The 15,211-nt window shown below is 40.1% G+C and overlaps 1 protein-coding gene across 1 annotated transcript; it reads left to right on the forward strand.

Annotated features, from left to right (window-relative positions):
* Nucleotides 1–7,392: 7,392 nt before the first annotated feature.
* LRRC17 (leucine rich repeat containing 17) lies at nt 7,393–13,498 on the forward strand (the record flags this gene model as incomplete). The annotated part of the gene is made up of 3 exons (XM_084272327.1): nt 7,393–8,149; nt 11,648–11,803; nt 13,095–13,498. 3 exons carry the CDS (start codon nt 7,393–7,395, stop codon nt 13,496–13,498), a joined length of 1,317 nt encoding a protein of 438 aa, XP_084128453.1.
* Between the last annotated feature and the right edge of the window lie 1,713 nt (nt 13,499–15,211).

Consider the following 15,211-nt stretch of genomic DNA (forward strand, 5'->3'; position numbering starts at 1 on the left):
GGATCCAGAGGAGCCGGTTGATCTTCAAGGCCAAGGTAGTCAATGACTTTTTTTTTCCTCAGTTTTTATGGCTAAGGCTTGTCTTAAGGCCTCACAGGTGCCTCACAAGAACTTAGTAGCAGAGTCTGTGGGAGTGAAGCAGTAGCCGTGGTAGAAGCTGATAATGTTAGGGAGTATCTGAGGAAATAGGACAAGACAGGATGCATCCCAAACTACTGGAAAAGCTGGCTCCTGTCACTGAGAGGCCTCACTCATCATTTTTGAAAGCTCATGGCAATCACAGGAAATTTCTGATGACTGGAAGATAGGAAATGTCACATTTATCTTCAGGAAATGGAAGAAAACGCATCCAGGAAACTACAGGCTTCACCTGAGTCCCTAGGAAAGTAGTAAATCCTCCTTGAAGCCTTGTCCAAGCACATGAAGGATAAAAAAGTGAGAGGGAGCAGCCAGCATGGATTCATCAGAGAAGAGCAGCTCTTGTGCATCTTGACTTCAGAGTCTACAGTATCCTTTATAGCTAAACTGATAAAATAAAGGCTGGATAAGGGGACTTAAGTGAGTGAGAATTTGTCTGGACTACCAGGCCAAAGGGTCATCATCAGCAGTGGAGCTAAGTCCCAGTGGTGGCTTGTGGTAACTGGCATCCTTCAAAGGTCAATATGGGGGCTGGTACTGTTACATGTCTTTATAAATGGTTTGGATGATAGGAACAGAGTACATTCTCAGCAAATTCACAAATTATTCCAAACTGGGGGGAGTGTGAATACACTGAAGACTAGAACAGTGAGAGAGATTCAGAGAGAATCTAGAAAAATGGGTTGACAGAAACCTTATGAAGTTCAACAAAGGCAGATGCAAAATCCTGCGTCTCTGATGTAAAACCCATGTAACAGAACAGTCTAGACACTGAACAGAAAGCAGCTATCAAGCACTCTGACCTGAGAGTCCTAGTCAATAATGATTTCAATGTATATCAATACTGTGACCTTCTGAAAAAAGATGGCCAAGTGTATACTAGGCAGTACTGGCCAGAGTGTAACCAGCAAGTCCCTGCTACTCTGTGACACAGCCCCTGGCGTCACCCAGGAATGTGTCTGCTGGTACATACGAAATGTTTAGTAGCAAGTGTGCTAACACCAAACAGAACAGACAGTCAGTTATGAAACAGTGTTCAAGTCTTTACAATTTGGCAAGCCTTGGCCCTCTTTAATACACTGCTTTCATGGAGGAACCTACAATCAGCACTATCCTGGAGAATCATACAACCTCTAAATATTACACTGTGTTTATATTATCCGGTAGCAAGTATTATGTCATGTAGAAAGATGATTCTACGGTGTTATTCAAATAAGTTCATAATATAATACACCTTTATCCCTTCCTTGTAGCTGGTATAGCAAACAAAATTATGTAATCTGTGTAAATGGTAAGAACAAGGTATTTAACATCAAAGGTAACATCAACATAGGACAAAGATGAAGACATAGGTAAAGTAGAACCAATGCAATGTATTATAAATTATAGCCTCATGATTCTTCTGTAGCTCTTGCCTCTCTAACTCAACCATCATATGGCATTTGCGTATGAAGTTCATAAGCTTTATTTTATCCATGGCATTTTTTAAACTTTGCATGTTATTGGGATAAACCGTTGGACATACACTTCATTCTGAAGACAACTTACTTGTTTATGTACTAAACAGTATAAAATAGCCTATAAATGGATGTAGACATTATAAAAGTCTATTAAGATTGACGATTTCTAAAGATTTTTAGATTGATTTTATGATGAGAAAAATTTGCACGTCAGTGTTATTTCTAAGAAAGTATTAATTAAAGCATAGTCAAATATTGTTTTTCCATCAGAGATATGAAGAGAATTAATGGAAGCATGATTGAACTAAACATCTTCAAGGAAAAAGAATGGTCGAATATATAACAGTGATTACATATTTAGACAACTTTCTCACAAATGTCTAGAAAGTTAGTGAGATATTCTTGGATATCATAGAATCATAGAATCATAGGGGTTGGAAGGGACCTCGAGAGATCATCGGGTCCAACCCCCCTGCCAAAGCAGCTCCCTAGGACATATCACTCAGATAGGCATCCAGACGGGTCTTGAATATCTCCAGAGATGGAGAATCCACCACCTCCCTGGGCAGCCTGTCCCAGGGCTCTGTCACCCTCACTGTGAAAAAGTTCGTCCGCATGTAGGTGCGGAACTTCCTGTGCTCCAACTTGCAGCCATTGCCCCTTGTCCTATCCCCACAGACCACTGAAAAGGGACCAGTCATTTTCCCCTGCATCCCATGCTTAAGATATTTATGAACATTAATTAGGTCCCCCCTCAGTCTTCTCTTCTCAAGGCTGAACAGTCCCAGCTCACTCAGCCTTTCCTCACAGGGGAGATGCTCCAGGCCCTTAATCACCTTTGTAGTCCTTCTCTGGACTCTCTCCAGGAGATCCCTGTCTTTTTTATACCAGGGACCCCAGAACTGGTATAAAACATAATACTCCAAGTGGAGCCTGACCAGGGCAGAGTAGAGGGGGAGGATCACCTCCTTTGACCTGCTGGCCACACTCCTCCTGATGCACTCCACGATCCCATTGGCTCTCTTAGGGCACACTGCTGCCTCATGGCCAACCTGTCATCAACCAGGACCCCCAGGTCCTTCTCCACAGAGCTCTTCTCCAGCAGGTCATCCCCCAGCCTGTGCTGATACAGATGGTTATTGCTCCCCAGGTGCAAGACTCTACACTTGCTTTTGTTGAATCTCATCTGGTTTCTCCCTGCCCAGCTCTCCAGCCTGTCCAGGTCTCGCTGGATGGCAGCACAGTGTTCCTGCATGTCAGCCACTCCTCCCAGCTTTGTATCATCAGGTACTTGCTGAGGGTCGGTGCTATTCCCTCATCAAGGTCATCAATGAAGATATGCAACAGGACTGGACCCAACACTGAGGAACACCACTAGTCACAGGTCTCCAGTCAGATTCTGCTCCACTGATCACCACTCTCTGAGCTCGGTCCGACAGCCAATTCTCAACCCACCTCACTGCCCACTCATCTATCCCATGCTCTCTCAGCTTTGCTATCAGGATGTCATGGGTACTACTGAACAAAGAAATAAAGGAATTCGGAAATACAAGATTAAAATGTATTGTTGCTGGCAAGTCCAAACTTAAAATTAAAACTTCTCCCCAAAACCGGGCAAGTTTTCACACCTGTTTATTAAAATTAATTCAAATTGAACATCTAATTTTGCAGTGGCACTGTCAAAAACAAATGAGATCTTCACCAACTATCTCGGAATCCCACTAAACTTCATTTTCAGACTCCTTAAGAACACAAGTCTCTACATTTTATCAGGAATATTTGTACCCAAAAAACCACACCACTTTAAAAACATCTTGCTTCTCATTACAAATCAGAGTTTGTGAAAAAAGTTTGTAGCACTTACAATTAATCCCTGGCATTCAGAAAGACTGAGGTCTTGTAAATTCTTACATTCACCTAGAAATAATTTTTAAAAAAATCATATTAAAGGTGAACAGTTAAAATTCTTAGTATACAGCACAAACATTCCCTGTTTGATGCAGTCCATCTAGGCTAGTATTGTCCCTGAACCATGGCCACAGCAGATCACTGAGAAGAAAGCACAAGAAAGCAAAAGTAGAATACAAAATTGGAGTAAGCTGTCCTGAGGAAATGTCTCTTCTTAACGCTCCATCAACTAACAGCTGGTTTAGGAACAAAACTCTTTTCAGTCTTTGGTGCCAAAGGATGAGAAAGCTACCTAATTAGGCAATTTGGTGTTAGGAAATACTAGGATTGAGTCTTCAGCACAGGTTTGCCTGTCCCTCCCACCCACATGTTATGACACCAGTATCTAATTATATTCGTGAACTATTTTTGTGTCGTGTGAAAGCAGAGGTGCAGCAATAGTAGGAAAAGCCCTCCTTATCTTCTGAGAGTATGGTATTTCAGAGAATTCAGGTGCCTGAGACAGTCTCTTCTGTGTGCATATCATCTATTACTTTTAGAAGCTCCTACTTTACAGAGTTTTTTCCATTATATAACAAAAAAGACTGACACTAAAAACAACACTTACACATCCATTCAGCCACTCTTGCCAAATTTTGAGTCTATCCTCCAAAGTAAAGATGCAAAAACTAGTGTGAAACATAGTAATACTTTTTGCCTTAATCTAATCTTCAAAAATAACTGGTCTGTCTAATATGATATTAAAAAAAAAAGGCCTAATACACATACCAAATATGCAAAATACAATAAGAAAGGTTTATACAGTTAAAAGAAATATATAAAAAAATTGTTAAAACACATTCTCACAAAATAAGTCAAATACATGTTTTTAATTGCAATCAAGCATTAGTACAACAATGGATCTGTATATTCTCTTCTATAGGGACTGTGACTTCAGTGATATCCTGTTATACTAACTGAGTGGATTTTTAAATGGAGTAGGAAAATGCTGAGAGGGATTGCTCAACTCAAAAGAACCTAACCAATTCACATCGTCCTTAAGGCTGCTAAGCCACTGAAATGACATACCTCTTACATGATTTTTGCCTTCGCATTAAATGAGACACAGTTACCATTTGAACCTGTACATGCTGTTGAAAGCAGCTTCTCGCTTTGGTACGATAGCCAAGTATAATTGAGTTAGCAGACAGAATGTAATACTAGTAAAAAAAATGCCAGTTCAGACCCAAGAGACGGAAAGGAAGAGAAAAGCATCTTTCCATAATTATTTATTACCTTTCCTCCCCCAAGTTCTTTTTTCTGTTTCCAAGCCCTCTTGGATAGAACGAGCTATCATATTACCAGAACAGTGAACAATTCACTGATGATGTTACCCCCACATATAAGAAGCGCTGGAAGGAGGATCCAGGGAACTACAGGCCTGTCAGCCTGACCTCAGTCCCGGGGAAGATCGTGGAGAGGGTCATCTTGGGAGCTATCATGCAGCACATGCATGATGGCCAGGGGATCAGACCTAGTCAACATGGGTTTATAAAAGGTAGATCCTGTCAAACTAACCTGTTCACCTTCTATGACAAGGTGACCCACTTAATGGACAAGGAGAAGGCTGTGGATGTTGTCTACCTGGACTTCAGTAAAGCATTTGACACGGTTTCTCATAGCATTCTGACTGAGAAACTGGCTGCCACTGGCCTTGACAGGTGGACCCTCAGCTGGGTTAAAAACTGGCTGGATGGATGGGCCCAAAGGGTGGTGGTGAATGGAATGAAATCCAGCTGGAGGCCAGTCATGAGTGGCGTCCCCCAGGTCTCAGTCCTGGGTCCAGTCTTGTTCAACATCTTTATCAATGACCTCGATGAAGGGATTGAATGCTCCCTCAGTAAGTTTGCAGATGACACTAAATTAGGAGGAAGTGTTGATCTGCCTGAGGGTAGGGAGGCTCTTCGGAGGGATCTGAACAGACAGGAACCGATGGGCTCAGACCAATGGGATGAAGTTTAACATGGCCAAGTGTAGAGTGCTGCACATGGGGCATAACAACCCCATGCAGCGCTACAGGCTTGGGGGAGACTGGCTGGTGAGCTGTCAGGAAGAGAGGGACCTGGGGGTGTTGGTTGACAGCAGGCTGAATATGAGCCAGCGGTGTGCTCAGGCAGCCAAGAAGGCCAAAGGCATCTTGGCTTGTATTAAAAACAGTGTGGCCAGTAGGTCTAGGGAGGTCATTGTGCCCCTGTACTCGGCATTGGTGAGGCCACACCTTGAGTACTGTGTGCAGTTCTGGGCTCCCCACCATAAGAAGGACATTGAGGTCCTTGAGTAAGTGCAGAGAAGGGCAACCAGGCTGGTGAAGGGGCTGGAGGGCAAATCATATGAGGAACGGCTGAGGGAGCTGGGGATGTTTATCCTGGAGAAGAGGAGGCTGAGGGGAGACCTTATCACCACCTACAACTACCTGAAGGGAGGTTGTGGAGAGATGGGCGATGGTCTCTTCAACCAGGTTACAGAAAATAGAACAAGGAGAAATGGCATGAAGCTGTGCCAGGGCAGGTTTAGATTGGACATTAGAAAAAATTTTTTACTGAAAGAGTTGTCAGGGCCTGGAACAGGCTGCCCAGGGAGGTGGTTGGGTCACCATCCCTGGATGTGTTCAAAAAAAGGGTAGATGAGGTACTTAGGGATATGGTTTAACATAGGATGGGAATGGCTGGACTTGATGATCTTCAAAGGTCTCTTCCAACCTTGTGATTCTGTGATTCTGTGAAAACAACACAGAGGATCCCAGTTATGTTCCAAGTTACTAAAACATGAGATTAATTTACACTGCCTACAATATATCTGACAAAAAGTTATTCATGTAAGGGATAAAGTCGTCAGTTTAAACACTCATTCAACAAGATTTTGTACCCAAAACAGCAGTGTTTTAGAAACAGAACTTCTGCAACTTCTGCACACAAGATTGGGATTCAGTACCTTCCCAGGTGCTAAGGTCAAAAAGAACTGAGCATAGTTCAAAGGTGTCCACAGTCAAAGAAAAAGTAACTAAGTAGTTAAGCCAGTGATGGGTTAAAAAAATGTTTCAAAAGGAATTATATTGTCTGATAGCAAAAGTAGGAAATTTGTGATGTGGAAAAAAAATTAGAAAATACAAAAACCTGAGGGGTGAAAATGTTACTAAGGAAACAACCTTGCGTCCAGACTTCACTGCAAGTGAAGGAAAAGGGCAGTGCACAGGAGTACTATGGGAAATTCAGCAGGGAACGCAGGCCAAGAAATTACTAAAAATGCTGAGGGAAATTTAGTTGCTAGTAGCAGGGCTAGTTATGGTAAATTTGGGCTTAACCTGAAAACAAGTCCACACCTGGGCTCAGTCTAAAACTGAAGGTTTGATAGGCACTGGATGACTTTCCCTGGTTTGGCTCAGTCTGTTTTCCTGTGGGTCAACATCTAGAAAGCTGGAAAATATCAGCTTCAGGCTCCTCTTTCAAGCTCATCTTCCAAGATGAACTTAAATACAAAGAATCAGCCCGATACTATTTTCCTCCATAACAAAGATCAGTCAGAAATTGGAAATAGTTTCCTATACTGAATCACAAGGAATGGCAGTAGGCCAGAGGCAGTAAAAACAGCAGAAGAAGAGACAGGACATTATATCTTCAGAGATTCAGTGAAGCTCCATGTAGCGTGATGTTTAAGTAGTTGACTGAATGCTGCATATTATGTAGGAGCCTCCATGAAAATGCCTGTTTCATCTAATGTTTTACTTTTCTTCCAACACAGGGATCCCACATACGCCAGCTGTGCCTCCGGATCTGTACAACACTGATTATCCAAAAATTTCAACTGTTCCAGCTGTCACAGAACACAACAGGGGTAGCTGAATGTCAGGATGCAAGTAGTTACTATTTTACTACTACTTCTTCTTTGTAAAGCATCTGACTGTAGGAAGACAAGGAATAGGAGTTTGAGAAACAATGACAGGGAAAACTTCTTAAGGAAAGCATCTGGCACTGTTAAACGCAATGCCCGAGGCCTACCATGTGACATATACACCTACCTTCATGAGAAATACATAGATTGTCAGGAAAGAAAATTGATTTTTGTGGGACCTGATTGGCCAGAAGATTTAAAACACATGCTACTAGCGAGAAACAGGATTCGTAAATTGAAGAATAATATGTTTTCCAAGTATAAAGTACTGAAAAGTCTGGATTTACAACAAAATGATATATCAAAAATTGAGAGCGAGGCTTTTTTTGGTTTGAATCAACTTACCACACTCTTACTTCAGCATAACCAGATTAAGAGTTTATCTGAGGAGATTTTTATTTATATGCCCAGTCTAAACTACCTACGTCTTTACGATAATCCCTGGCATTGCAACTGTGAACTAGAAACTCTTGTTACAATGCTACAGGTTCCAACAAACAGGAATTTGGGAAATTATGCCAAGTGTGTGCACCCAATAGAACTGAAAAATCAAAAGCTAAAGCAGATAAAAGCTGAACAGCTTTGCAGCGAAGAGGACAGGCAGGACCCCCAAAACATAAAACAGGAGAAGCCTGAACCTGTCAAACCAGAATTTGATTCTACTTTGTGCCACATGTATGTGTTTCCTGTACCAACCCTGAACTGCAAAAGAAAAGGTTTGTATCTGTCCCTATAACTGAATGAGTGATGACTTATTGCTCCCTTACTACATTTGTTCATATATTATTTACAGCAAATTAATATAGTACTAGTACTTGCTTTATCTATTTTAACTAATACTATTAATTGTTTTTCTGTTATCACTACAAGCAACAAATAGAAATTATTTCTGCATTTTACCTCTACTTTGCAATCCCAGTTCCACAGATATTGTTTAGTGCTCTAGTATAAATATCCAACAAAAATCAACAGGATTAAAATTAAGCACACACTTAAGGTACTGAAAGACCAGCACCTCACTAGTCAGACTTTACAACATTAAACATACTCATCAGTCAAATTACAGCTGTGCTGACATTGTTGTAGTGATAGAGAAAAGCACAGAGTGTCTTTCCTCCTTTCCAGTGTACAAAACCAAAGCAACAACTTTGACAGAAGCGAGCTGTGAAGCAGGACTGGAGCAGCCAGCTGTGCTTGCAATGCCCAGAGGAACCTGACTGCACAGGAGAGAGCCATTGCACCCTCACATTTTCTGTGCAAGATTTCCTCTACTAAGGAAAGAAATTGTATGCTTTTGTTCATAAAGAAATACTTCCTTTGTGTTCTTCTGCCCAGCACCCAGAAAATATTTCAGTGTTGAAGGGCCTTCAAGAAATGTTTTTCAGACACTTGGACCCCTTCCATTCCTAAATCCTTCTCAGGCTCCTAAAAGCCACGGTTAAGCCTTAAGGGTGAACCAGCTGGGGCATACAAAAGCTCACATTTATTTCTGCTTTGTATTTCCCATATTTTATCCCATGATGAAACAAAGAAAACAACAAAACAATTCAGAAGACAGTAGTTCTTTAGCATTGCAATTCTGAAATAAAAAGCACTACTAGAAGTAGGCAAAACCAGGAGGAATTTTCCTCACCTTTTGCAAAGCATAGTCTGCAATGCCAGATAACCACTGTATGTCTTGCCCACTTGTATCTTGCAACGTGTTTGCTCAACTTCTCTTTGCTTTAACAGTGACTTAAATTTATCACAGCTCTGTGTGCCCTTGGACCTCAGTGCCAGAGATGAGCTCAGAAGTTGGTATAAGGAGACAATACATAAATATAAAGAATTATTGTGTATATGTCATACATATGTCTATGTATGTCATACATAACAGTCCACATTTTTACTTCTCCCACTCTGTTAAATTCCTTTCTTCTTTCTATGTCTCACTTCTGTCTTTCTTTTACCATGCAGCTACTACTTTTTTAAAATTAATGATTAATGCTTTTTTACTGGCTAACATTTATTAATTTCTTACCTTTTCTTGCAGATAGGATCTTAATTATTAGAGATTATGATCTTAATTATGCTTCATAGGACCTTAATTATATCATTATTACCTTGTGTCTCCAGTAACCTGTGCCACTGAATAAAAATCAGGCATATATTTATCTTAGATTTACTTTATCTTAATATAAGCAAGATAATCTGAATAACCAAAGACTGACTTTCCAGCTCTCCCCATTCAGTGGCATCAGAATAATGAGCTGAACACATGAACATACTCAAAGACTTTAGGCAAGAAAAATGTTACTTTTTTCTCTGAGTTCATAGAAACATCCAATGTGGTTTGCTCTACATGGGAGTTTCACAGGCTTTTACAGTATTTTTAAAAAATGGTTCACTGCCTTTAGAAGCAATAATGAAGGAATAAATGAGACTACTAGAGGGCAGAGGGACTCCCTCCTTCAGGTCAAGAACTAAGTGTGTAAGCACAGGACTTCCTGAATGTCTAGCATGGACATAGGGGACTTCCTGAATGTCTAGCATGGACATATTGAGTATGTCCAATATTTTTTAGGAAGTATCAGATCTACTGTGCATATGCTTGACAGCTGTATGCAGATATCCCATGGACATTTGGGATTTCTGAACACATGGGGATCTTTAATGAAAGCATTGTACTTACTGTCTTTGCATATGATTATTATGCAGTAGATGCACAATTTCATTGGAATTTTCATCATAAACAGGAGTGTAATGTACCCAAAAACCTGAGAAAACACAAAAAATGCCTCAAAATCTGCAGGCACAAGATTCCAGAATAGGAAAAAAGGTGCAACAGTTGCCAAACCAGTAAGCTCCAGTCCATTACTCCTTTACAATGGAGGAGATGGAGTGACAAGCAGTATACCAGTATACCTCTCTAAGGAGACAGAAGAGCAGGTCAGCAGCTTTCAGTTAATGCCAGAAAGACCATGAAATAAACATCTTCAATATATGTGTAACCCTGTGCATGTTCTCTTTTTGAAGAATTTATTTATATCTCATCAGACCAGTGATACACCACACCTCAGTACTTCAGAATGGAAGCATCCTGATGTTGTCCTTGATTCCATTTTACAAAAAGAAAAAAAAAAAGTTGGAAGCAAAAGTAACTTCTGCTTGTGTTTCTGTAAAAATTGTTGTATTTCCAAGAGCAGTTGAAAATATCTGCTTTTGAGTACCACCAAACTCTTTAAGTCTCTACATTCAAGCAGTGTTTACATTCATTTGGTGATAAACTGGTCCTGAAACTTTGACATCTGCGCAAGCCAGAAGCACTCCAACCAGAGCAGGCTGGAGTAGTTACAATATTTATGTATTTATAATACCAAAGCCCTGCTCAAAGTCAGATATAAGGCAGGAAGACTGCTATGTTGCTCTAGTCTCAAAAATACCTGATGCATTAGACATCTTCAGAACTTCAGAGTTTCACCAGCAAGAAAAATTTCAGCCCAGATCCAGAAACATTTTGCTTTAATTCCAAGATGGTCAACTAAGAGATGCTGCTTGTCTTCTAATAACAGTCCAGAATTAGAATACTGATTGAGTAAAGATAATTCAGGTGATCAGGTTTATGAACAATATCCTGAGAGGATTCAAACCACAGTTTGCACTTCTCAAGAATGTGCCCCTCCTACCAGACTAGAAGCTATTCTTTCTGTAACTCCTTTGCATGGAGCACTGTAAGGGTACACACACAGATAGCTGAGAGGTGCTTGGCTACTTTGGTAATGCCAACGATACAGGTAGGATAGAGAAGCAGATAGACAGAATGCCACTGTGCTGCTTGGACATATAATGAAAGATGTTCACATTCCAATGAACATTTTTTAACATGGTAACTGGGATTTTCCTCTTCAATTTTTATTAGTATAGTAGCTTCACTACCTACCCTATCTCTATGTGAATGAATAGTACAGTTCTATCAAAATTAAAAATATAATATGGAGGAAGAAGGTTTACTATAAGCACTAAGGGAGTAATTTTTCATGAAAAGTAAGGATACAAGTGAATAAAGCAATGGAATTCAGAAGTCGAAAAATCATGGTGACACTTCTGGTCAGGATAAAAGGGAGAAAAAAGAAGAAACCATGCTAGACTGACAAAGCTCTGTGTGACAGGCAACTGTGATACCTAAGCAGTATATTCCAAAGCTGACACAAGCTATGTCTTTTTCATTTTTTAAGATTTAAAGAAAGTTCCAGGTAACATACCTCCAGATATAGTTAAACTTGATTTGTCCAGCAACAAAATTAGACAACTACGAGCCAAAGAGTTTGAAGACATCAGTGAACTGAAGATATTAAACCTAAACAGTAATGGAATAACTTATATTGATCCTGGTAAGAATAATTTAAAATGTGTCTGTCAGATATAAATGGGGGTGGAGGGTGGGGGGAGGGGAAGCTTTAAAAATCTAGAATTTGGTACAAATTTTACCTTTAGAACCATTTGATTCATGGAGTTTGCACAGAAATGTGTTCATCATGAAGGTCAATGAAGATAAGCTGATTTCACCTGCCCTTTCTTAATACTAAAACAGTCAAGTGCAAAAATTGAATTCTGCACAATTAAGGGCTAGTGATTTCCCAAAATGTTAAATATTGAATGATTTATGATTTCCCAAAATGCTAAATCTTGAATGATTTAGTATCTTTACCAAATCTAAGGAAACTTGTCATATAATGAGGCTGCTTTTAAAAAACATTGGACAATAAAGTAATAGATAAAACAAAAGGATTTTAAATCTTTTGGGTTAAAAATCACTATATATAATTGCTTTTAATTTATATATTATTAGAACTCAAGTGGCGTTATGGGGAACTTGCTTATTTTCAATGTGTATTTTGTTTTCATTGTGAAAGCCGACACAAGGAAAACAGAAAGCAAAAAGAGCCTTTTCTACTAACAGTTTGGATGTTAAACAGCAGTTGAAAGTGGTATTAACAGTAAAATGGTACTTAGGAGGTTTAACATTACACATCATCGATTTATTTAAATTAAGGGCAGGTTGGAAGGGGCTTTAGGCAACCTGGTCTAGTGGAGGGTGTCCCTGCCAATGGCAGGGGTGTTGGAACTGTATGGTCTTTAAGGTCCCTTCCAACTCTAACCAGTGTGTCCTTCTGTGGAAAGCATTCTCTGAAATGTGACTCAGAAGCATTATTATGAAGCTCCATATTTATTATAATCTATATCTTAAAATATTAATTTAAAGGTTCTATACACATACACAAATGCATGCATACGTACATAAAAAAATGACTAGCCCTGCACATTGTCTAATACATCATCAGTTTCCTTATATCTGCTTCTGTATCCCAGCAATAACTGTTGCCTTCTAAGAGCAAATCAAGTATTCATTCACCTCCACTGTCCCTATTCATTGCCTGCTCATTAAGTGTTTTATAGCTTTATCAGCAGTACAACTCCCCTAATGTTGATATATTTATACCAATGTCATTTCTCAAGGCACAAGCCATATTTTAAAGAAGAGTGAAAAAGAATTTTTTTAGCTTTTAGCTAAAAAATTAATTAATAAACGTATAATTATGAAAACACTTTTCCTGTTGTAGACAGGCATTGTCTTCTCACTTATCTTTATAAGGGACCAATAACCGCTTTTCTATTGACTAGCTGCTTTCTCTGGCCTCAACAACTTAGAGGAGCTGGATCTATCAAACAACAGTTTGCAGAATTTTGAATATGGAGTACTGGAAGACCTTTACTTTCTGAAAATACTGTGGCTGAGAGAGAATCCTTGGAGATGTGATTACAACATTCATTATCTTTTCTACTGGTTGAAGCATCACTATAATGTTCACTACAATGGCCTCGAATGCAAAACGCCTGAGGAATACAAAGGATGGTCTGTTGGAAAGTATGTTCGAAGTTATTATGAGGAGTGTCCAAAAGACAAGCTGCCCATTTACCCAGAAACTTTTGATGTGGACAAAGATGATGAGGAATGGGAACGACACAAAGAAACATCAATTCAAACAGTGAACAAGCACGGTGTAATTGTCACTGTGATAGGCTAATAGGGGAATCTATTGGCTGGGGTTTTTTTTAGTACATTCAAATATTTGATACTTTGACAAAGAAAAACATGCTGTTTACATTTTTTTGTTAATTATATTGTTTGTAGGACTATCTGCCTGCAAAGGTTTCTCTTTATTGCAGTTAATAATTACAGAATGGCATTAGTTACACTGCATCCTTCGTCAAGTAATTGTTTCTGACCATTTGTTCTGGATGTTCTTGTGAAATTTTTTGGCAAATATGTGAAACTACACAGTAGAAATTGATAGACACAAACTTAAATAATGTGGTGGGGAGGAGCTGTCTTATGTATGAACTCAGCTTATGTATTGACATGGAACTTGCTGCAGCATTGTGACCAAGACACATTTTCTCAAATGTATTGACAGTCCTTTCTATCTATTGGTTTTCTGAATTATTCCCAGAAAAGATTTCTAAGATTTTTGTATCAGCTTCTTGTTGCTTTATTGCATATGAAAAATCAAACTGAAGATTAACTTTTAATACAGTTCTAAAAAATGAGGAATGGCAGTTGTTCTACTGATTAGGATTCAAACCCAGAAGCTGGGTTCTACCTGCTGATGTGCCAGTGTTCCTGTTCAGTCTGGAGTGGATAACTCAGCATCTTCCGTACCTGAGCTGCCAGAAACCGTGAGCAGCCAAGTTCCAAGATCCTGCTCCACATACTCATATTGGCCTTGTTTGATTTTCCATCAGGCAGAAGCATTTTAGGTTGTCATGTCAGTTTGATACAGATTATATGCCATCACTTCTAGGTGAAGAAGACCATGTGAAGGAGCACGTGGACCATGTGATGGCACTAAGACTGGCGGGAGTGTTGATCTGCCAGAGCACAGGCAGGTTCTACAGAGGGACCTGGACAGGCTGGATTGATGGGCCAAGGCATGTGGTTCAACAAAGCCAAGGGCCATATCCTGCACTCTTGGGTCACAACAACCCCATGCACAGCTACGGGCTTGGAGACGAGTGGCTCAAGAGTTGTCTGGAGGAGAGAGACCTTGGGGTGTTGATCAACAGCCGGCTGAATATGAGCCAGCAGTGTGCCCAGATGGCCAAGGTGGCAAATGGCATCCTGGCCTGCATCAGGAACAGTGTGGCCAGCAGGAGTAGGGAAATGCTTCTTCCCCTGTACTACAGGCTGCACCTGTAGTAGTGTGTTCAGTTTTGGGCCCCTTACTACAAGAAGGACATTGAGATGCTTGAACATACCCAGAGAAGGGCTACAACGCTGGTGAAGGGTTTAGAAAACAAATCTTATGAGGAGCAGCTGAGGGAGCTGGGATTGTTTAGTTTAGATAAAATGAGACTGAGAGACCTCATTGCTCTCTACAAGTACCTAAAAGGTGGTTGTAACACAAGGTGGGGTTTGGTCTCCCTGGTAGCTAGCAACAGGACAAGGGGAAATGGTCTGAATTTGCATCAGGGGAAATTTAGGTTGGATACTAGGAAAAAAATCTTTACTGAAAGGGTTGTCAGATATTGGCATAGGCTGCCCAGGAAGGTGGTGGAGTAACCATCCCTGGAGGTGTTAGAAGAAGAGTAGATGTTGTACTTGGTGATATTGTCTGGTGTTGGACCTAGTAGGGCTGGATAGATGGTTGGACTTGATGATCTTTAAGATCTTTTTCAACTGAAACCATTCTATGATTCTAAGGCTGCTGTTGCCTGCATCCCAAAGGTCAAACTGAAGG

This window comes from Gallinula chloropus (genome assembly GCF_964237585.1).
Source record: "Gallinula chloropus genome assembly, chromosome: 1".
Classification (NCBI taxonomy): domain Eukaryota; kingdom Metazoa; phylum Chordata; class Aves; order Gruiformes; family Rallidae; genus Gallinula; species Gallinula chloropus.